The 23143-nt window shown below is 36.8% G+C and overlaps 1 protein-coding gene across 4 annotated transcripts in view; it reads right to left on the reverse strand.

Moving 5' to 3' along the window:
- Positions 1-6085: 6085 nt before the first annotated feature.
- The window catches only part of phf14 (PHD finger protein 14), an 85768-nt gene continuing 68710 nt past the window's right edge, over positions 6086-23143 (reverse strand). For all 4 annotated transcript variants that reach the window (XM_082187053.1, XM_082187052.1, XM_082187051.1 and 1 more), the window contains exons 17-18: positions 22143-22260; positions 6086-7126 (exon numbers count right to left, since the gene is read on the reverse strand). In XM_082187053.1, coding sequence (XP_082043179.1) covers positions 7055-7126; positions 22143-22260 — 190 coding nt within the window. In that variant the 3' untranslated portion in view covers positions 6086-7054. The remainder of the gene's footprint in view (positions 7127-22142; positions 22261-23143) is intronic.

The raw sequence follows: 23143 nt of genomic DNA on the forward strand, positions 1-23143 counted from the left end.
ATACGCCTCACTACAGTTCCAACCTGCACTCCGGTTGGGCATTCTAGAAAAAGTAATTATTTCATTTAAGATTGAACAGTAAATAATTTCTTTTCTTCATGCATGTTATCCTGTAAATGGTGTGCACTGTCATAAGAGATAATGCATTCAAGATCTGCAATGTGTAAAGACAGCGCAGAGGACTGGGAGGGGCAAAGGGAGTTATAGGAAGCCATGCTGGGTCCATCTAAATTACACAGTCCATAAAACTGTAATAGGGAGACGATCAGTAGCTTATATCAGTAAGACTTCGCAGGGTATTTACCTTTTTATATGGGCGTAAATTTTACAGGGACCAAGGACAGCTGAAACCTTGCCGCCTTGACTGCAGACCTTGCAAGTGACTCAGAAATAGAGCCAGGGTCATGACTGGATATACAGCGTTAGAGGTACTATGTTCTTATTTAATAATCCTATTTGACTGATGTCAACTTTACATGTTCTTTTGTGCATATATATATGTTAAAATCCCTGTCTGAACTGTTAACATTATCGCGGGACTCAAAGGAGGGCCGTGCTTGAGATAAATGTGTTCTCATTGACAATGATAATGGACTGTCTGCTGGTCATTATCACAAAATAAACTCTGAATGTATCATCTTGTAGTGGTTTATCTTCGGATAATGACTGACAAACTGTACATTATCCCATTTATTATACGGCTACTTACCAAATACTGTAAACTAATAAATGAATATCAAATATTGGTAATACAAGAGGCATGAAACTAGTAGTTTAAAACACTGGTTGAAAGGGAAAATTGTCAAATATACAGTGTTAGCATAATTAATCAGAATCAAAGATTGCAGAGAGTCATGTCATAAAAGAAAACTTCATTGATCACTTCATGGATGACCTCATTCATCTGTGAGGGCAATATGTCATTGTATTCTAACATGGTCTCATCTGGCTAGTAATATTATATGGATAGCAGTGGTCATCAACGTATTAGAAATCACATTTGCATCAGCTTGAGAGATATGTGGTGATGTCAGAGATGACATCATCAATTACCTTATTAATGACCACACGAATTATTGCCATCTAAACTGCGACCTCAAATAGGCATTTGTACATGACCCTATAGTGACCTCATTGATTAATTGACATTGAGTTGAAAGCATCACTATATTTTACATTTATTAATTTGGCTGATGCAAGATAAACGTCAATATAAATGTGCAATGATAGATTTTTTATTTGTATTTTTTTTTTACATGATTCGAAAGGGTTAAATGGTCCAAAAAAAAAAAAAAAAAACTCAGTCTTGTACTCCTCGCTGTCAAAAATGGCCGCATTGGAAATTATCTTCTTTCTTTTTTTTGCTCAGATTTGTAACACATTTTGTATAGATTTATGGCTTTGATTTTTATCACAGTTTTAGAGTAAAACGTGTTTTGGAAAATATATATTTCATATAAAAATAGAAAATAGTGAAAATAGTCTCTATAAAATTTAATTTTTGTGCATTTTTCATGACTGTCAATGTAAAATTCTATAAATAACTATCAATTATATAGTTCACTTTTTTAAACTTCAGCAATAATCTGTCAAGTGTCATCTTTAAAAAGAGACCAAACTTAAGTCTGTGTTCCACAGCATTCAGGATTTACGACGTTTAAGTTTGAATTATTTTATTTTTAGGTCTATGCTCAAAAAGTGAATAAATGGATTATATCTATTACATAAATATTTATTATGTTTTTTTTTTTTTTATGTTTCTTGATCAGCATATTAGAATGATTTCTGAAGGATCATGTGACACTGAAGTAATGATGTTCAGCTTTGCATCACAGAAATAAATTACATTTTAAAACCTTTAAATAAAAAAGTTATTTTAAATTGTAAATATATTTTGCAATATCACTGTTTGTACTTTGATCAAATAAACGTAGCCTTGATATAAGATTTCTTTCAAAAACAAAAATCTTACTGAACACTTTTAAATGGTAGTGTTTATACTCTAGATCGATAGATGTTATTTAAAGATATGATAAGGCAGTTTTGAGTTAATGTGTCCACTGGATGGTACATAAAGTGTCATAGATGAAAGGATCTGGAACATTTTCATTCGTTTCCTCCCCATCAGGTCAGCAGCAAACACCCACAGGAAACTAATTTACTCGGTAAAAAGGCACGCCGCCAAAGATGAAAGAAGGAAAACGTTTACTTTGGCCTATTCAACTATTAATGAGTGTGCTGGTGACTGGGCTACTCAGTGTAGAGATGATGGAAACTGCAAAAAGGGACAAAATGTCTTTTTAAAATCTGTAAATATGTAGTTAAATATGTCTAATAATATAAAAACAAGGTTACAGTTTATTTTAAGGTGATGTTGTTGCAGTGTAATTACACAAATAAGTACTTAGTGATTAATTTATTACATTGTACACACTATAGTGTGTATTACTGTATGTGATGTAGATACTATAGAATTACATGTTACTGGTGTAACAAGTTACTTTAAGTGTTTACCTACTTTAGGTAGGTACCAAAAACAAGAAATAATGAAGCAATAATGTTTGAAGAGTAATTGAAGACTAAAACATATGAAAAGTATAAAAGTAAATATGTTAAAAAAATCAATCATTCAATCAAGCAATCGAATGAATGAAAGTAAAATTAGTCAAGTGAAGTATCTTGACTAAAGAGTAGAACCTTAGATTATTATAATAGATAATTAGATCATTTTGGAGAGCCCTTAACTCTTTCTCCGCCATTGACAGATTTTTTTTTGTGTTTTCTCTATTGTACTGTAGGGGGCGCTATTACGCATCTTCTGAAAGCGTAATAAAAGCATTACTTATGCACATTTTAGTCTTTGAAAAAGAATTGTTCAAAATGTTGCTTTTTTATGAAACTTACCCACATTCAAGTGTTTAAAAAAAGAAAGCATGAAGCTAGAATAAAAGAGTTGTGTTTTCAAGTGGGAAACTCGTAATACTATTATACCAGAGTTGCGATGTCGTAAGGGGTGCGTCGATGTCAATCATTATGGAAACACTAATCTATAATAAAGATAATATAACATATATATAGTTTACATATGAAGAGTTCAGATGCAAAAGCCTCTAAGTGCCATCTGAAATTTTCTTCTAGAATGATCATTTTTATCAAGCTCGTATATTTAAGTTCAATAATTTCACTTAAATGACAACTAATAGGTAATCTTCATTGCCATTTAAGTGAAATTACTGAACTTAAATATACAAGCTTGATAAAAATGATCATTCTAGAAGAAAATTTCAAATGGCACTTAGAGGCTTTTGCATCTGAACTCTTCATATAGACTTCAGTGAGCATAAAGTAAGTAGTGAATGGAAATGATTTAGCAAATAATTTAAATTTTACATGCAGTATTTCAACCATTTCAAAGGCGAGATGTACTGTGGAACAGCAAGTAAAGTTATTCACTCAGCTTGAGATTTTGCTTAATGAAAATGAAATATTGTGTATAAATAAGTAATCATTTTCATCATTTTGAATTCAGATGCAGATGCCGATGTGCTTATTGTTCAAAATATCATTCTTTACATCTATGAAATGTCCTAATAACGAATGCCGGCTTGGAGGCACGAGCTTCCCAGGCAGGATAATTCAGCATTGATGTAATATCCCAGCTAACAATTTTATGTTCCCAGAACGTTCTGGGAACATACATTTTTGGTTCCCAGAATGTTCCCAGAGGTTCCCTTAAGGTTAGGTGAATGTTCCGGGAACGTTCCTTTTAAAATAACCTACAGGGAACGTTCCTAGAACATTCTTGTTTGGTTCCCAAAAAAATAACCAATACGGGAACGTTAGGGGAACGTTCTGTGTTTGCTGGGATGTTTTTCAAAGGCAACTGAAGGAACTGAACCTCAATAAACCTTAAAGAACAGAAAATCACATTACATTTTACACTGTCATCTTCGATACAGTATTTCCCCCAGTCAGTTTGAAATGAGAGTTATTAACATGTCTAACTCCAGTGTGTCAGGAACCCTTTTAAGACCCCCCCTCCTAATGACTACATGTGGAACGAGGTGTTGAGAGGTAGAGATTAGCACCCTGTGAACGTTCCTTCCGAACAGGGTACTCTCTGAGTACATTAAGGGCTGGGAAATGACTGTCACAGCACGACTCAGTCTGGAAAAGGTCATCATCCACACAGCGCTCAGATACCAAGGTGAGGCTATTTAAAGCATTAGTCAGAGCAATTAAAACCCGGGGAACAAGGAGCGAGAGCAACTGTGGATATTCAGAGCTCTGATCGAAATGATGCGCCGCCTCGTAAGTGAATCTGTCCCGTCTTCATTCCCTCAGCAAACAGCAGAAATATTAGAAGCAGACAGACTGAGAATAATGTGGCACAGGAGTGAAGCGGAGGCTGTCAGAGCAAAGATCGCCGTGATTGGGAGATGACGGCTCGTTTGAATATGGGAACTTTGTGTTCGCGTGTATAAAACTCGATGGGATGATTTTTTAGAAATCTTTTTTAAACTCAACACAGAGCAAATTTACAAGTAGAGGTCAGAAAACAATGCTTTTTCAGAGATATACACTGTTTTTCATTTAAATGTATTATTAACTAATATCGCTTTCTTTATAAATGTTTCACCAGTGACATCGCATACTTATGGGAAGTCGTGCATTCACTGAGCAGCTGCCATTGAGATGATTGGAAACGCTTGGCTTTCTCCAGGTATTATAGACCTCTCTATGCTTCAGACTATCATCATCACCATGATGACCACAATGTCTTCAGCCGGAATTCATATTACCGTAATTAATGTAGAGTTATCTAGCGGTCATCACACTCTTAGACATGATCGTTTTTGAGTTCTCATGGATAAAGCGTATGCTTGCTGAGCAAAGCTCTCCTCCTTCGCTGAACATGAAGTCCCCATCACAGGACCTTTTTATTATGCAGAGGTTGTAATCAGGTTGTGGAAGGGGGCATGGGGGTCTTGAACGAGAAGACCACTCTGACATAAGCACACCCGCTGCCATTATTACAACCCTAATGACACACTCCGCATGCTGCATGCTGAGCGCTCAGCTTCAGGGGGTCCATCGCAAACGGCTGAAGGAACCAGCGACGCATCAACACCGAATCCTTCCTCTTCAAGAAAATAGAAAGAAAGAAAGAGACAGAACCCTTCAGATAATGTCTTTCATGGTTCAGTGGCCTTACAGGGGTCCCTCCTGCACGGCCCTGAAATGGGCAAATTAATAGTTGCTTTGGAACAAATTGGAATTACACCCCTCGATGCATTAATATCAGAATGCAAGCCGGATTCCCTGACAGGGTGAGGGGAGGAGAAGCTTCGTGAGGCTATGAGATGCTAAGATAAAATGGCATTTACGGTCTTCTTTCGCCCCTGTAGTGTGAGGGAATGGTTAAATGACATGTGCACTGTGAGTAAGACACGACAGAGCTGGATAAAGACGATTTTCTGTTGGTTTGCCCACCGGCAAGCGTCACTGAACCCTTGAGAAACATCTTTGAACTCGTACATCATTGGAGTGAAAAAGTAATGCTTTCATTATCAAAGCATTACACTCCATGATATTTCATAAGATCTGAACACTCTCTACGAAAATGGTACACTTTGATGCCCTATTACATATTTTAAAGCATTTCAGGCACCAATTCACTTTTTTTTCCTTTTTTTTTTTTGGTGACAACCAATAGATTAGTTAAACTAATACCTAACATATAATTAATCTCGCATTTAAAATAGTCAGATTTAAATACATGAAATGTCTGTATCCCCCTTGCCACAGTCTCATGTGATGTCTTCTCGGCTGTATCCCACAATAAAATAGCAAAATAATGCCATATGAAGCATTTCTACATCATGGTGGGACTACAAACGTTAATACATCTATACAGTATGTATGTATATATATCTATATATGTGTGTATATATATATATATATATATATATGTATATGTATGTGTGTGTGTGTGTGTGTGTGTGTGTGTGTGTATGTATACATATGTATATGTATGATAGAATCTAAATAGTTAATAATTAATAATAATAATGATAAAAATGACTTCAAAAAACACAAGTAATGTTTATTACTTCTTTTTTCTTAAGTACCCAAATACAGACTCGTCTGGAACTCAAGTGTTGAGGCAGATTACATTTTTTTTTGACTGAGAATTGCCTCAAACATGAGCATGGACAATAACACTGTCAATGATAAAGGATGTTCTGGAATATACTGTAGGTATAAAAATGATATTTGTAAAAAATAATAAAATAGACTTTGCTCTTACCACCAGGAAGTAAGGAATTATTTATATAACACAAGCCACTAACTGTCAGTTCCAATGCAATGTCAATGCAAGTTAATTATTACACTATAATATGTTGGTGTTTAAACAATGTGAAATAAAATAAAAACAAAAGCATATTTTAAAGGCTGATAAACAAAGAGGCGTTTACGGGACAGGAACAAATAGTGTGCAAGTGCTGTATAACAGAAACATTGCTTGAGGAAACTCTGGACACACAACACCAGTATGATATTCACATCCATGAGTCATGGGAAATGTTAATTAGTGTATGAAAAATAACCTTTAAAAAACAGGCTTTGATTGGGCATAGAGTATTCAAGGTAAAAACGGGCTCATATGAAGATCATGATCAGCTGCATTGGCATTAGATCCTGCTGTTCTTCCAGCACTCCAAAGATTCCCTGGGTTGAACGCTGAAATTCATTCATGACGGTGGACTTGAACATACATTGACTCTATACAATACCCTATATATTTGAAAAAAATATATAGAGAGATCACAGCGTTGACAATTTTTTAAGCTGGCAATTGTGGTCATTTGATCAATTCCTGGTTAACAAAGGAGAAAAGTTTCAGTCTCGTGAAGCAGTGGCAGTTCTCGACTGTTGATTTAATTTGTGAAAGTTATTTTGCATCCCACTATTCAGCAGGGAATTAGGTGATGGTGCTGACTTGTGTAGGCAAGACGATTATTTCACGTGAGGGAACGATAACGAGAGTTTTTCAGTCTGGGATCTCTTGCTCTTCCGCTTCCTCTTTCACAGACTCTTCGTCAACCTCTTGTGGTTCTTCCTCCTGAAAAACAAAATAAAAAAAGTATCTTATTACAGTAACCTCCATTGATGAGATTTTTCCGTCATGTATGACAACGCTTCCCTGCCATTTTCTGGCTATACATGTTTTCACTGTTATACAGTAAGGGGCGCTGTTGCAGATCTTCTGATCTCCGGATCCAAAAACAAATGTAGATGATGATCTGAGTAAACCAGAAGAAGCGGATAGAAGCATTGCTTACACACAAGAAAGCTAATGTGAGAATCAAACATTCAACAGCTTATAAATCAAAACTGCCTATTGTTACCGAGAAAAATTTCGAACCCACAAAGAGGTAAACGACTGTGCGAGCTTTGGGGGTGTTGATGGACTCTGTGTACTCAATGTTAATGTAAGTACATAGTAGTTAAAGATAGCTAATATAAAGTGTGACCACAAAACAGGACGAATTTAAAGACAGCTAGGCTGTGTCCATTTTCTTTTCTAATTTGAATGCATGTTACTAGAAATTCACTAGCAATAATTCCAGTTTTAAAATGTATTTCAACATGCAATGCTTAACTCTGAATAATGGTAATTTTTGCACCTCTACGGCAGTGAACAAAGAGCAACCGTCATGCCAGAGTCATTTACACAACCTGCAAATTTAGAGGAGACGACAAACAGGAAATGACGGCCATCTCAGCTTTTAAGTGAGTCTGACAGATGCAATTATCCCCTCCTGCAAAGGTTAATAAACACATCTACGCACAGCCATGTGTGATGGCAGAGCCCTGACCACACACTATACTCAAAGAAGCTGAGAAGCACATGATGATTCATGGCTTTACTTACAGAAAGAATCAAGAGCACGCATCTCATTAAAAGCATCTATTGTTCCTTAGAGCTATTGATACATTTATAGAAGAAAATCCAATGAATATAGTAATTACATAGTAATGACCGACTAATAACCTTATAATTAAGTATAGCCACAATATATGGGAAACTATTATAGCTCATAGTTTTCAGACATCTCATTAAAAGCATCTACTGTTCCTTAGAGCTATTAATACATTTATAGAAGCAAACCCATTGAATATAGTAACAATATAGTAATAACCTAGTAATTACATAGTAATGAGCTTGTAATAAAGTATGGCGACAATATATGGGAAACTAAAACGTTATAGTTTTCAGACATCTCATTAAAAGCACATATTGTTCCTTAGGGAAATTAATACATATATAGAAGCAATTCCAGTGAATATAGTAACAACATAATAATAACCTAGTAATTACATAGTATTAACAGTATAAAAAAAGTATGGCCACAATATATGGGAAACTACCGTAGGTCATAGTTTTCAGACATCTCATTAAAAGCATCTACTGTTCCTTAGAAATATTAATACATTTATAGAAGCAAATCCAATGTTTACAGAAAACATAGTAATAACCTAGTAATTACATAGTAATAACCTTTTTAAAAAGTATGGCCACAATATGTGTGACACTACCATAGGTCAACATTTTCAGAAATCTTTATTAAAATGATCTACTGTTCCTTAGAACTATTAATACACTTATATAAGCAAATCCAATGTTGATAGAAAACATAGTAATAACCTAGTAATTACATAGTTATAACCTTGTAAAAAAATATGGCAACAATAAATGGGAAACTACTATGTCAAAGTTTTCAGTCACCTCATTAAAAGCATCTATTGTTCCTTATGGCAATTAATACATTTCTAGATGCAAATCCAATGAATATAGTAACAACATTGTAATTACATAGTAATAAACTTGTAGAAAAGTATGGCAACAATATATGGGATTCTACTAAAAGTCATAGTTTTCAGACATCTAATTAAAACATCTACAGTTCTTGTAACAAGTAATGCATTTATATAATCAGATTCAATTAATATAGTAACAACATAGTAATAACCTAGTAATTAAATAGTAATAACCTTGTATGTTTCATATCTAAAAGAAAACTGCTATATGCCAGCATAATTTTCAGACTAGAAGATCAGAATTGTGATACACGCCCAATACGTGGCTTCAGGAGCCGTCTCAGCAGTTAATCTGGACAGACAGCTTTGCTTTATTCAGCAATGTCTCTCCCATATGGGTCTTGTCTCTGTCTGTGGATGACTTTTGATATGCAGCCAGGCGTTATGAAAAATGAGTTACTTTTTCCTGAACTCTGGGTACTTTGCCGTTGCCGGGCCGTGCGGAGATATAAATCTCATGGTGGGACGACACCTCATGAACCTTGCTGCCGGATCAGCCTGTGCCATCCACCAAATCTCTCTGACAAGCCTGCCAATTTTCCAATTACTTCTGGCGCCATACGTTATCATCAGGCCAGTCAGCACTTAAAAGGGATACAAGAGGGGAGGGTGGTCCGGTTCGTGCTAACAATCTCACGGAGTGCCTCAATTGAGCTTTTTCACACTACCATGGACACACATGGACACAAACACGCACTCGTTGACCCACATGCTATGGCCCGTTTGTGATTTAGTGTTTATCCCTGTGGGCAGGGTGAAACCAGGGCTCTTGGACACTCATTGGTGTGCTAGACATGGGAGACCAGCAACACATAAGAGATTTTTTTTTAATAAAATCTTATATTATTAGTATCTGAGAAGTTAGAGAACCACAGCTATGGGGTAAAGGAGAACAGGACACACACACACACAGGTCACCCATTGCCAGCCAGAGGAAAACGCTTTGCTGAATACTTTGATATATGTGTCACAATGAAAATAATTCCAATATGTGAAGTTCACTTCTTGACTCTATAAAGCTCCCATTTCAAATCTTCATTTTTAAAAAAAAAAACAGGGTGCTCATTTTGCTGACAGTGTGACATTTGCTTTGTGAGGCAGAGACATCGTGGAGACGCCGGCCCACTGCGGGCCCGATCACGCTGACAGGCAGTGGCTTTGTGGGATATCTCCATCACTCTCCTCCAGGGAAAGCTGGAGCCTTCATTCTGCCATTCACTCTCCATGAGGCAGCCAGCCCTCTGGCTACTGCTTATACATGAATGATAATGAAATGCCACATTCTTCATTCTAATTGCATTTTAGATTTTAAAAGGGCAAAAAAAAAAAAAAAAAAAGGGGGAAAAAAACCCCTGCAACTCGTGTGAAATAGTGAGAAAGAGAAATGTGTGGCAGTGTAAGGAAGAGTTTAGGCGAGCAACGTCGGAGGAAAAGCGAGAGCGTGGTCTGGACCCTAGGTGGCAACAAAGGCCTGTGGCGTGTTAATGCATCTGAGTCGCAGACCCCTGCTGCCTTACAGCGACACAATCAAACCCCCTTCCTTTTTTCTTCCCACCCACCCACACTACACGCAGCAAACTTCATAAAGTGGGATTAAAATAAAGCTGTGCGGAAAAAAATACATAAAAAAGATTTAAAAATTTACAACGCTGCTTTTACTTTAATAAGCTTTAGCATCCTTTATCAAGCTGGCACAGTCCTCAAAGAATTAGCGGGCTAATTAGTATGACTTATTTCTTTATCGCATTTTCTGCTTTCATTGTATTTATTTGTGCATGTGTGTCGAATACACAGCATTTATGTGGCGAAGGGAAAGAAGCGGCTTTCTGACCTCCTCCCGTTTGATAGGTGTCGCCACGTGTCTGCAATCCCGCATGCACCGCGGAAGACAGATTGATGTCCCACAACGATGATGAAAACACGCAGCATGTAAGGAAGCAGGAGAGACATCTAGAGAAATGAAGCGCTGGGGTTTGAACCAATGGGTGTCTTCAGCCAGACGGAAAAAAAAGAGAGGAAGAGAGCGAGTGCGCTATCAGGCCGCGGGATTATTCATGACCTATCCTAACCATCTCTCTTCATATAGATGGTGGAAAAATATTTACCAGTCAGAGTAATTTGATAAAGCTATACGCGCCCAGAGAGGGCTAGTCTTGCGTAGCCAGAACTTTGACTAAACAGCAAAAGTTTTGGGTCCACATTGCAGCTGAGGGACAACACAGGAAGAGACCGTCTGACTGGCATTTATTTATTTTATTTAATGGCAATTTGATTTGAAATATATTATCCCACAAATAAAAGGCAGACATTAAAAAAATATATATAAAAGAAATTAAAAACAGAAAATTGTAGAATAAAAAAAAAAAAAAAAAAAAATATATATATATATATATAGACTATCCAAAAAAGAGACTATAAGAAGCAAAAAAGCAGTTTATACAGATTTGCAAATGATTATCTAATTATCTAAAAGGGTTTTGGTACCTTGCAAACATGACTAGGCGAACTGATAAAAATCCCTAACCTTACTTCCAGAAGTTGTATAAAACAACCAATCAGATTACAGCTTTCCAGTATTGTGAGATTTTTGTTTTGTTTTAAAGTAATACTTTGAAAAGTACTTATCAAAAGTGACAGCAAATAATATATATATATATATCAGCAGCATAACTTTTCAACATTAATAATAATAAGAAATGCTTCTTGAGCAACAAATCAGCATATTAGAAGGATTTTTGATGTGACTGAAGACTGGAGTAATGATGCTGATTCAGCTTTTTTTCAGCTTTGCCATCAAAGGAAGAAATTACATTTTAAAACATTAAAATAGAAAACAGATCAATAGAATTGTAATACTATTTCACAATATTACATTTTAACTATTTTTGATCAAATAAATGCAACCTTGGTGAGTATAAGGGATAGTAATAAATACATTAAGATTGTGTTGGTTTTCATGAGAATCAAACTTGCATGTCTGGGTTTGTACATGAGTACAACAAATTGAGTGTGATGGTGGTCTGTAAGCACAAACCTAAGGACGTGTGTGTGTTTCACTGTAGTGGATATGACACAATTGCATTCAGTCATAAACACTCGCTTCATTAGGCAGCTGAAGCTGTGCGTTACGCGCTACATTGAGCCACCTCTGGCCCTATCGCCTTTTCTCTCACACACCCTCTCCCAGCAAAACCCAATCACCAGAAAGCACAATTAAATTTCATGACTATGCATATTTGCGCTTCCCATTTTCATTTATTACAAAGGGCATTCATTAATCTACCTTTTTTCCCAGAGAATGGATTTTCATTTTAGTGAGGTGTGACAGATACTGAGGTGAACTTACCAAGAGATGGCTAATTAAATCAGCAGTAAAATGCACAAGCCAGAGATTGTTCTTTTTTTTTTTTCCTTCTTTTTTTTTTTTTTTCCTTGCATCTGATAAGAGCCAATGTTGCAGGGAGGAGGTGCGGTATATGGAAAGGAAGAGCTACTTTCTCTCCATTTCCAATTTCTGGTGAAATATTAAATCACAAATAAATGTAAGTGCTCAAACTCTGTGAGGAAATTGGTTACATGCCTGCATGCATGGATGGAGGCTCTCAGCAAATAAATGGATAGTGAACTAAAAGCTAAACAACATCCAGTACAAAAGCGGGAGCAATTAAGATCACGCTAATAAAACACGCACTCGCAGGTGGAAACAGACGAGGTGCATCTGCCGAGTAGCAAACACCTACACCAGCTTGTGCTGTCTTGTCAGTCCCTGATGGTTAGGAAGGCTTTTTAAAAAGATAGTGCATGTGATGTACAAAAATAATTAATATAATTAAAAAATATATAATTAAAAATGGGTATACAATTTGATTTATGGAAGAAAGACAAAGGTTTGAAATGATTTAGTAAACGATGAGCAAATTTACCTTTTTCAGTGGACCATCCCTTTAAGGATAGAATGGAGACCTCAAGACGGACAATGTGTGTGTGGCCTTTCTGTTATGAACAGTATGCAGTCTGCTGATCCTCATTAATGTGATTTATAGCATCACACAGTAACACTCCTCTGGCTGCATTTGTTAAACAGTGTGCCGGTCGGTACGTGTGCATATGGGAGTGTGAGAGAATCAATTTTTGAACAGATCTGTTGGTGTGTTTGCAGGTGTGGAGATAGTTGTTTCAGCATCTCCCTCTGTCAGCAGATTAGGTGGATATCCCATCAAATACAGCCACATTAAACAAGGCAGTGCGTATACTGTACACTTATGGTCCAAGACTTAAGAGGTCAGAGGGTTGTACAGTCTTGTCATGTTCAATGTCACCTTTAAGGAGAGTGATAAGGCAATGGTTGTTTATTAATAATGCATGCGGAGGGAAAAGCCTCCTCCTCTTCCTATTCTGCTGTTGTTGTCTGGTGGGTTGAGAAGCGCTACTTCACGTGTGTCATCTACTTATTTAAACGATCCTTCTAGTGTTACACACACACACAAAAAAAAAAATGCTGAAAAAAACAACAACAAAAAAACAGTGCTGCAGAAAACAATGCATTCTGGGCAATATTTTTCACGATAAGCAACTGCTTAATTGTTAATTTACAGTCCATTTTCAACACTAATCTACTGTATGTATTACGGTTTTGTACAGTAGTAAGCAATGCATTTTTTAAGCAACAGCGCTGAACGGGTGTTTCACAGGAGGAAGTCTTCGCCTATCCGTGTTCGTGGAAAACTAATCAAAGCGGAGAGGAGAGGGAACTTTGAAACGGACTGCAGCAAAGAGTGTTTAAAAAAACAAACAAACTGGACAGTCACTTTGGTGAGCGGGAAGAACTGAAACTGAAAAAGTGGCGCCTGAAACTAACTCGGCACTAATGACACTTCGAGTCCCATAAGAGAGAACTTTGAAACTGACTGCAGCGAGGAACACGTTCTTTTAAAACTGGAGGTTTTGTCTCCATCTAAATCACACGAACGGTGACTGAGCAGCTGGAACTGAACAAAGGCTTGAGAATGCTTAAAAATGTGAGTGATTATAAATGCATTAAACGGAGAAGGAAAAATCTTATTGATTCACTGTAATACATAATTTATTCCCAAATTTCAGTGTTGAATAAGGCTTTCAGACTGTGTATTTCTTGGTGGCACTCAGCCTGATGGTTTTGGCTGTAGTGTTTGTTGTAATAATCAATATTATTGATTATCAAACATTTACACGCAATTTCGTTTGAGTTGAATTTCGTTACTACAACAGAGTTTGAGTTTGTATTCTTTTCTGCACTTTTTATATGCAGGTGCAAAAGTTCTATTTTTGATGATTATGGCTTACAGCTTATGAAAACCCCAAATTCAAAATCTCAGGAAATTTGAATATTACATGAAATCAATAAAAAAAAGGATTTTAAATACAGAAATGTCACCTCTCTGAAAGTATAATCATGCATATGTATATTGTAAACTAAATATATTAGTTTCACCTTTTAATTTGAATTACTGAAATACACAAACTTTTGCACGATATTCAAATTTTACGAGTTTCACCTGTATATATATATATATAATTTTTTTTACACATATTCATGTTGCTTTTACTATATTTTTGTCCATTTTGGGTGTTCTTGCTTATAAATAAATGTTCACTTTTTTTTATTAGCCTATTACTGTTGTCTGTGTTTTTACTATAGTAATTTCCTGCATGATATTAATTTCTAACCTATTTTGGGGTTCCCTTTTTGACCTATAGAGCTGTGTTGCCAAAATGATCCAAATTGGGTTTTTACCTCACCGTTTTTTTAGACTGTCTTGTAAATTGAAATAATTACAGAAATGTACTGCATGTATTTTTTTTGTATTTTTTTTTTTCAGTAAATGGATATAAAGTAATTTCACAGTATTAATACCATAGAATTACAATAGATTTCTGGCGACTCTGCATAGAATTTTTTACAGTGTATTTGTCTTGTAGCTAATTATGATAAACTAAAATTAAAATGGTAAATGGACTGCATTTTATAAAGCGTTTTCAACAGACCCATGGCCACCAAAGCGCTGTAATTATTGCCTCACATTCACCCATTCATTCACTCATCCAGCTCGTCGGGAGCAGCTGGGGTTAGGTGTCTTGCTCATGGACACCTCAACACTTGGTCAAGTGGAACCGGGGATTGAACCACCAACCTTCCGGTTTGTAGACAACCTACATGAACCACTGAGCCACTGCCGCCAGTAAAGACAGTAAAGGCTCTACCTATAGCTCACCCGATAAATTCAGACATCAAACCAGGTCTCATGTTATTTCTGCTATTAGTGGCTCCAAACTAAATTGCACACAGGCTTTCCAACACTCCCTTCTCTTGCAATGTTTGGACAAACTAGCCAGAATACACAGTAGTTGTGTTTCTGAAAGACTGTGTTTTAAAACTAATCAATGAATGATTCATCGATTTACTCAAATACAATCACTTGTTTCACTCCTTAAATTAATCTGTGCATCGGAACAAATCAGTTGAATAAACAATTAAATGATTCACTCATAAAGAGAGTCAACTGTTTAATTCCTGAATTAATCTATGTGTGTGAACAAACTGATTCAGTGAATGTTCGGCAAAAGTGTACATTGAGGGCGCATAACGACCCTTGTGAAATCAAAAATGACAAATGGGACACTCTACGGTATTGTCTTGTCCACAAGGCCCAAGTGCACATGAAGTGTCAGTATCAATCCTGATCGAATAAGTGTTTTTAAACAAGTTGATTCAGTGAATGATTTAATGACTCACTCAAAGTCAGTCAGGCCCTGTCCCAAATGGCACCCTAAACTCTTGTGGCACTTTCATGACATAACACTGCTTTTTAGAATTCTGCTGGGGAACTTGCCTCAGTGTGAGGTCGACCAAGACCAACCATTTAAAATTTTAAAAGGTTAATGGTTTTGGTGGTAAATTGCACCATTTTACCAAATCATAAAGCCTCTACATCACAGAAAGGTTTTACAGGTCCACCCTGTCGCACAGGCAATGTAAGTGAGTTAATAAAACCCACTTAGCACTAAGAAAGTGACCAACGGGACAGCTTGAATTTGCCATGCCATCTCCAGGGTCCTGTTTACTCTGAAAATTGGCCCCTCAGAGGGAATGAGGCATCCAGCTTGCCTAGTTAAAGTGATGGACGTGACTCCGGTGCATTGATTTCTTTCTACGTCTTAGCACTCTCCATCCAACTCACCGGCAAGCCGGGGTGCAAGGTAACTTTCAGGATCATGCTACCTTCTCTTGAAATGCTAACCTTTGGTTTTGACTGCATTTATGCCTGGTGCACAGCTACAATAACTCAGCCTTTTTATGCCTGACCTCTCAGAGCCCCATTGAACACTTATTCAACTGGCCTTCAGAACAGTGTGAGAAGGTAAACTGAAGGAGACCCGCTTAAAACCAGTCAAAATGCAATTGCTTATATTAAGGTAGGTTATTTTGCCCTTGATCTTGTCAGGTGGCAATCAATGTTTGATAAATAATAATAAGAAAGAGCCTAATTTCATTCCATGGTAAAGCTGGCTGGGAGAGGGATTTAATTAAGTTAATTAGTCTAACTTAATTAGGCTGTTTAGCAGGTCAGTCTATCGAGGCTCTGACTGACAACTGCGCTTGAAGATAATCATCCCCAGAACCTGAATTTAACTGAATATTAAGAGCATATCATTTCTGCACTAGTGTTACTAAACGGAATTTCAAACAGGTTTCTTAACTTGTCCTTCATTGGCCAAAAAAACAAATAGTCCCACCTCCAAACCCATTCTATTTGTCAAATAAATAATGACATTCATACATACTGTATATACATAGCTCCACATAAATCAATTAACTTCATGTTTTATTTTATAATTTGGTTTAGATCAACAAAAGATAGTTTGTTCATGTACATTCAATGGAATAAAGCTATTTTAAGTGACTAATTAAAAAATCCATTGTGATTTTACACGTGACCCTGTTAATTTCTTTAATGATTTTTTTTACTCAGAGTAAAGCGAAATTCAACACACTCTTCACATATCCTAATAAGCAAAAGCTTCCCTTTTTGTCACAATGGTAACCCAACATTACAGAAACGGATCTAAACCTCAACATTAAGCACTATCAAGTCTTCCTTTTGTCTCATCTCATTAAACCACATAAAATACACTTAATTTTAACATTTAATCTTACCACCCAGTTTTTACTGAAGCATGCTGGGAACTACAACTCCCTGCCTAGTTTCAGTTAAAGTTTCACCAAAAAGTAATTCATGTAGTCCCAACACAAATTAAGTTAACTTCCATGTTACAAATTTAAGTGGAATGCTTAAATAAATTGAACAAGTAGCAAAAATAATTTTTATCTTTTGTGTAGTCTCAAGTGTCTCATAGATAAACAAGAAAAAAGGCTTAGCAAATTAAAGTAGTTCAAATTTAAAACTCAAGGTCAAGTAGCAACATACTTCAAAAACAAACTCTGCTTAGCGTCCAATCAGCCCGCAAGAACATCTCGGGACGACACAAATGCATTTCTGTAAGTGTTATAATTGCTGCAGTAACGAGGCTTTTGACCCCCAAGTCTAGATAGCGACTGAATTAGCAATCCACAAAAGCTGTCCTTTAGGCATTTCCATTCCCGCCTGAGCCGGGTTCGCCTCATGGCATTTCAAACACGCCACAGATCTGTTGAAACGTTTTATCACGAGGGTGAGCCGTGGTGACACGCGGGTGTAAATAAAGCTCAAACAAGCCCCTCTCCACCACCTAACGGGCTCTCCAACTAAAGGCCATCCGTATATTGTGGCAGGAATGTCATTTTATTACCCGAATCAATTCGGCAGGGCTCCGTAGTGACAGCAGAGGGATGTGGCCTTCGTTGGCCGGGGGTTATCTGACGTGTGCAGGCAGGGAAATACACAGCCTTCGTAATGAACTCAACACTTACTAATAAAGTCTTTATTGCCGAGCCACGTATGAACTGATACCAGAGTCGGCCCTGTACAACCGCATGCTCGTAAACTAATGAAAATGAGCTTTTTCTCACAATCGTTTTTTCGCGAGGGAGGGAAGGCAGACGCAATTAAGTGATTTAATAACACGAACGTCTCGACGCGACAAATCATCAACCGAGAAACAACTTAAAACATTTTTTATTAATCAAGACCTTAGAGGCAAAAACCCATTTATTGTGACCTTTAAAAAGGCAATGAGTGAGAAAAATGCAGTGAGAGACAGATAACCACCCGGCAAGCTCAAGACCATCTCACATCCTCCAATGTCCCACCCGTTGGTCCCTATGTATAAGAGTTTGGGGTCTACAGAGGTCTTTTCATGGGGAGAGCCTGTCAAATGGCCCTGTGTTTTAATTGAGAGGCTGAAAAAGAAGATGGATCCATGAGGTGTGAACCTCTCTACTGTCTCTATCCCGCTAATGCTCTCCGCTCACATCTAGAAGTCAAGGCTGGAAAGGATAACAAATGGACTCTTCAGTTCCACACTTCTGAACTGCTACTTCTTCATTCAACTGCGGCGAAACCAAAGCACCGCTCCCCTTTAATGTCGACCCCCACAATCTTGCCAAGGAGGAGAATTATAGAAGCTGGCTGCATTTTAAGATGGCATTTAAAAAAACATCCGGACCAACCGCAGGTAAAGAGGTTCACAGCGTGGCAGATTACAGGACTTAAGCACTTCAACACACTGCTCATTTCTGGAGTGCTCTTTGATTCCCAGAATGGAACCTATTATATTTCAAATGGCAGTAACGGCCAGAAGACATTTACCCTTCATCCCGACTTTTTGTTTCAAGGGTCAGATGTCTCTACATTTACAGTATGAAGACAGTTCAACCAAATATATAATGATTTTAAAATGTCTAGAGCGTAACAACCTAAAGAGCTTTACTTGAATGTCCAATCATGACTCTAAAATACTCAATATAAATATACACAATGAATTGATTTCTAATGAAATTTGACCAATATTTCATATGGTAAAGTATAGCACTAACAATGCCAAGGTCATGGGTTATACACACACACACACACACACACACACACACACACACACACACACACACACACACACACACACACACACTTAATATAGGCTACATGTATGTGTGTACATTAGCTCATAACCGTTATGACACTTCCATTAAACAGTAAAAAATAAATAAAAAATTATGCTAATGATAGGATCCAAAACATATAATAAAAGGTTGCATGAAAAAAACAAACACTTGTGGTGTTAAAGTAGCCTTTGCACCAAAAGAAAAGTAAAGGTAAGAGGAAGGAGAGTGTTCCCGTTTCCTGTTCTGTCATCGCTTTTATACAGTTTAGTTGGAGAGAGGATATAAAATGATGACATTAGCACAAAAATAAAAATAAAAATAAAATCCTAAGAGGACAACAAAAACCCCGTAGTGAGGGTGAGATAAGACAGCAGGTCCCACTAAAACCAAGCACAGCATGTGTGTGTCAGAGAGAGAGAGAGAGAGAGAGAGAGAGAGAGAGAGAGAGAGAGAGAGAGAGAGAGAGAGAGAGAGAGAGAGAGAGAGAGAGAGAGAGAGAGAGATAGAGAGAGAGAGAGAGAGAGAGAGAGAGAGAGAGAGGTATGTGGAAGTACGGTGTGTGTGTGTGTGTCTGTGATTAAACAGGATTGTGTCTGGTCTCTGCGAGTCCCCGGGGAGCGGCTGGTCTCACGGCAGGCTGTCACTGAACACATTCTAAAGGCAAAGACTTGTTTAATCCCTGTGGCCCTGGTGCACCTCCCACTGTCTAAAGCTCTTTTCTCTGTCTCCACTCGCCTTCCTTCCATCTCTTTTGTTCTGAACTGCACAGCTCTCATTCTGTAGCAGCGGGTTACCGATCTGCAGCTTTTCTTCAACGCCTTTGACTTATAATAGCCCTATTTACAGGAGATACACAGCACACACAAAGGAGGTCTGCTGCCAGAACATAATTCTTTATCAGTCGATTTTATGAGCGAGACATTAAGCACTTTTACATGTATTTGAAACAAAGGGATGCTGAGAGTAAACTGGAAGCTTTTTTATCTCATTTTATCAACATTTTTTTAAACAGATGAAAGAAATATCTGTAAACATTAATAAACCATATTTTAGCAAACACATACTGACATTTCTAAGTATCTTCACATTACCATATTTTTTTGCACATTTACCATGGTAATACTATGTTGTTTTTCGTGATAACATTCTGTACATTCACTATAGTAAAACAATGTTTTTGTACCTTTACTATTGTAATGCCATGTTTTTGGATATTGTATTATAGTTATACCATATGTTTTTGCACATTGTATATGTAGCAATACCATTTATCTTAGTAATATGTTGTATTTTGAACATTTACTTTGGTAACACCATGTTTTTGCACATGTTACGGCAGTAATGTTTTTGTACATTTACCATGGTAATACTATTTTGGGGAAATTTACAATGGTAATACTGTGTTTTTGGACATAGCATCATGGTGATATGTGACATAACACTAGCACAATCAACAGTAATCTTAATATTTTGATAACAAAAACCTAAAAAAAAAAAAAAAAAAAAAAAAAAAAAGAGTAAAAATAGGAACAAATATGACAGTTATTGTCATACAGTCAGAGTATTCCACTGAGCTATAAAATTTATGTTGATAGCTCAAATAAAACTGGTCTTGGGAAGAATTTGAGATTATATTGATATCTCTGAGGCGTTCCATCATTATGTCACAGTCAAGATGGTTACAAAACGCACCATGTTAACATCATAACTACCATATCACTACTATTTATCTTAGCATCTCCAGACTAAGATTCGTGTGCATATACAGTAAACAGCATCTGAATTTGTCATTCTATCAATATGCGCTCTGCTTGAACCTTTTAATTTTAATCCTAAGAAATAATTCCATCATGTTACTAATTCCGCCATGTAGTCAGACCACCACCATTTTTCATATTTTACTTTCTCCTCAGCAAACATCAATTAACCCCCATTTTCCATGCCGCGAGAGTCTGGCTAGCAGAACTGTCCATTTAAAGATAAATCGAAAAGCAGATGCATTTATTAACCTAATTGGGTTTCCAAGAAGACACATAATGCCGTTGATTGCACCATAATTCAATGAGAAATAGAAATTAAATGTTTGGGAGAACGTGAAAGCACTCACTAATTTCCCAAAAAATAATACAAAACAATCACCGTAGGCTAAGTCAACGGCGCGGATCAACTGCGGCTTTTAGGAAAGGGATCAGGAGCAGGCGTGTGCAGGGAAGGAAGGCAGGCATATAGGATTTAAAACAGCGGCTGACTTTCACCACTGGTGCTATCGGGACACTTCTGCATCTTCAAACCACATCTGCTTAGCTTTTATCTGTAATTAACAAAGCCAGGGAGCCGATAAGCCCGGTTAGAGTATTTAAAGAATCTGTGGTAAAGATTTGTATTTATTTATTTATGTAATAAATCATGTCAGGAAATGTTTCAGAGAGAACTGGGGTGATACTTGAGCGATGAACACTGTGGACTAAATGAATAAATAAACCATAGGATGGACTACTCTTCCCTACTTTCAAAGCCAGTCTGGTTTTGTACAAAAATGTGTTAAGGGTTTAAAGATATTAATAATTCCACAAATACTGCGGTAAATCTCAAAAAAAAAAAAAGAATTTAAGAACTAAAATTATATTAGAAATAGAATTATTAGATTTAAATTAAAATATATAATTATATAAAAAGGTAACACTATTTTACAGTGTTCTTGATACAAATTTAACATGTGCTTACTATAGTAATAACAGTAAATTACGCACAATCACAAGAAACTAACCCTAAACCAAACCTGGAAGCACTTTATTTTACAGTATATGCACTTACAGTGTACTTACCTAAGAAAGTACAGGTTAATATAAGGTAATTGCATGGGTTAAGGTTAGGTTCAAGGTTAGTATGTAGTTATTACCCAGTTATTGTAATAACTACTGTATAAAAAGTACATAGTATGTACATGGGGAACAGAAGTGCTACCCTTTATTTTACAGTCCTGTTTCCAATGTTCATGTGTTGTCTAGGTAAGCAGCTGACTAGATTTCAGATGGCAATTAATGCAAAAATCAAAAATTGGGGAAACAAACTATTACTCAAACATTTTTAGCACCATCCATTGCTTCAATGCAGCTGGAATGCTGGGAGAATGTACGAGTACGACTGAAGTGGGTATAGGGAGAATTCTGTTGACTCTCACCTTTGATGAGGAGGTGTCACATTCCTGACAGATCCATCCGTAGCCGGTTTGTTTGGGCGACTTCTTCAGGGGAGGGTCGAGACAGCCGAAGTGGTAACAGAGCTGACACTCATCACACCTATGAGGAAAACAGCCAGCACATTAGCAGCGAGAATACATTAAAATGCAGCTGCGGTACCACACACACACACACACACACACACACACACACACACACACAGTCTGCTTATACCCTGCCAAGAGGGCAGTATGGCCCTAACCAGGCAGGTATGATAGATGGTGACAGAGCCATTTGCTGTCAGGTAACAGATGCTTAATAGATTCAAAACACATTGGCACACAACCTCTCACACGGCCTTGTACAGCCATCATAAAACACGCTGCTCGATTGGTCCTGCTGAAATGAGTTTCAGCTCATCGTGTCGATAAATCTCTATGGGATTTTTATTCCAGAGTCAAGGTGTCAAGAAAGACACTGAGATTCTGTCCTTAGTTATAGGTCTGCTCAACCACCAGCTATCCGATTTTACATAAGCCGTAAAAGTCCTCCATCTTGGGTCGATTATTATGCTATTCTGTAGCAGCTGCAAGAGCTGAATATTGTTACTGAAAACAAAATGCAACATCATCAGAAGCATTCAGGGACATTTCACATTAGTGTCAACATATATATATATATATATATTTATATAATATACAGCAATAAATTAATCAAATGAATTGCAAATAATCATATATAATCAGTATTTTTAGGTATCGTAAAAGGTTGACTTGTAAGATTCATAATAGGGTCAGTGAGATAAAAAAAATTATAAAATAAAATACTTTTATTCAGCAAGGACACATTCAATTGATCAAAAGTGACATTAAAGACATTTACAATGTTACAAACATTTCTATTTAAAATTCATGATGTTGTTTTGAACTTTTCATTCATCAACACATTTTTCCACAAAAATTATTAAGCAGCACAACTGTTTTCAACATTGATAATAATAAGA

The sequence above is a fragment of the Leuciscus leuciscus genome, assembly GCF_965113295.1.
Source record: "Leuciscus leuciscus genome assembly, chromosome: 12".
Classification (NCBI taxonomy): domain Eukaryota; kingdom Metazoa; phylum Chordata; class Actinopteri; order Cypriniformes; family Leuciscidae; genus Leuciscus; species Leuciscus leuciscus.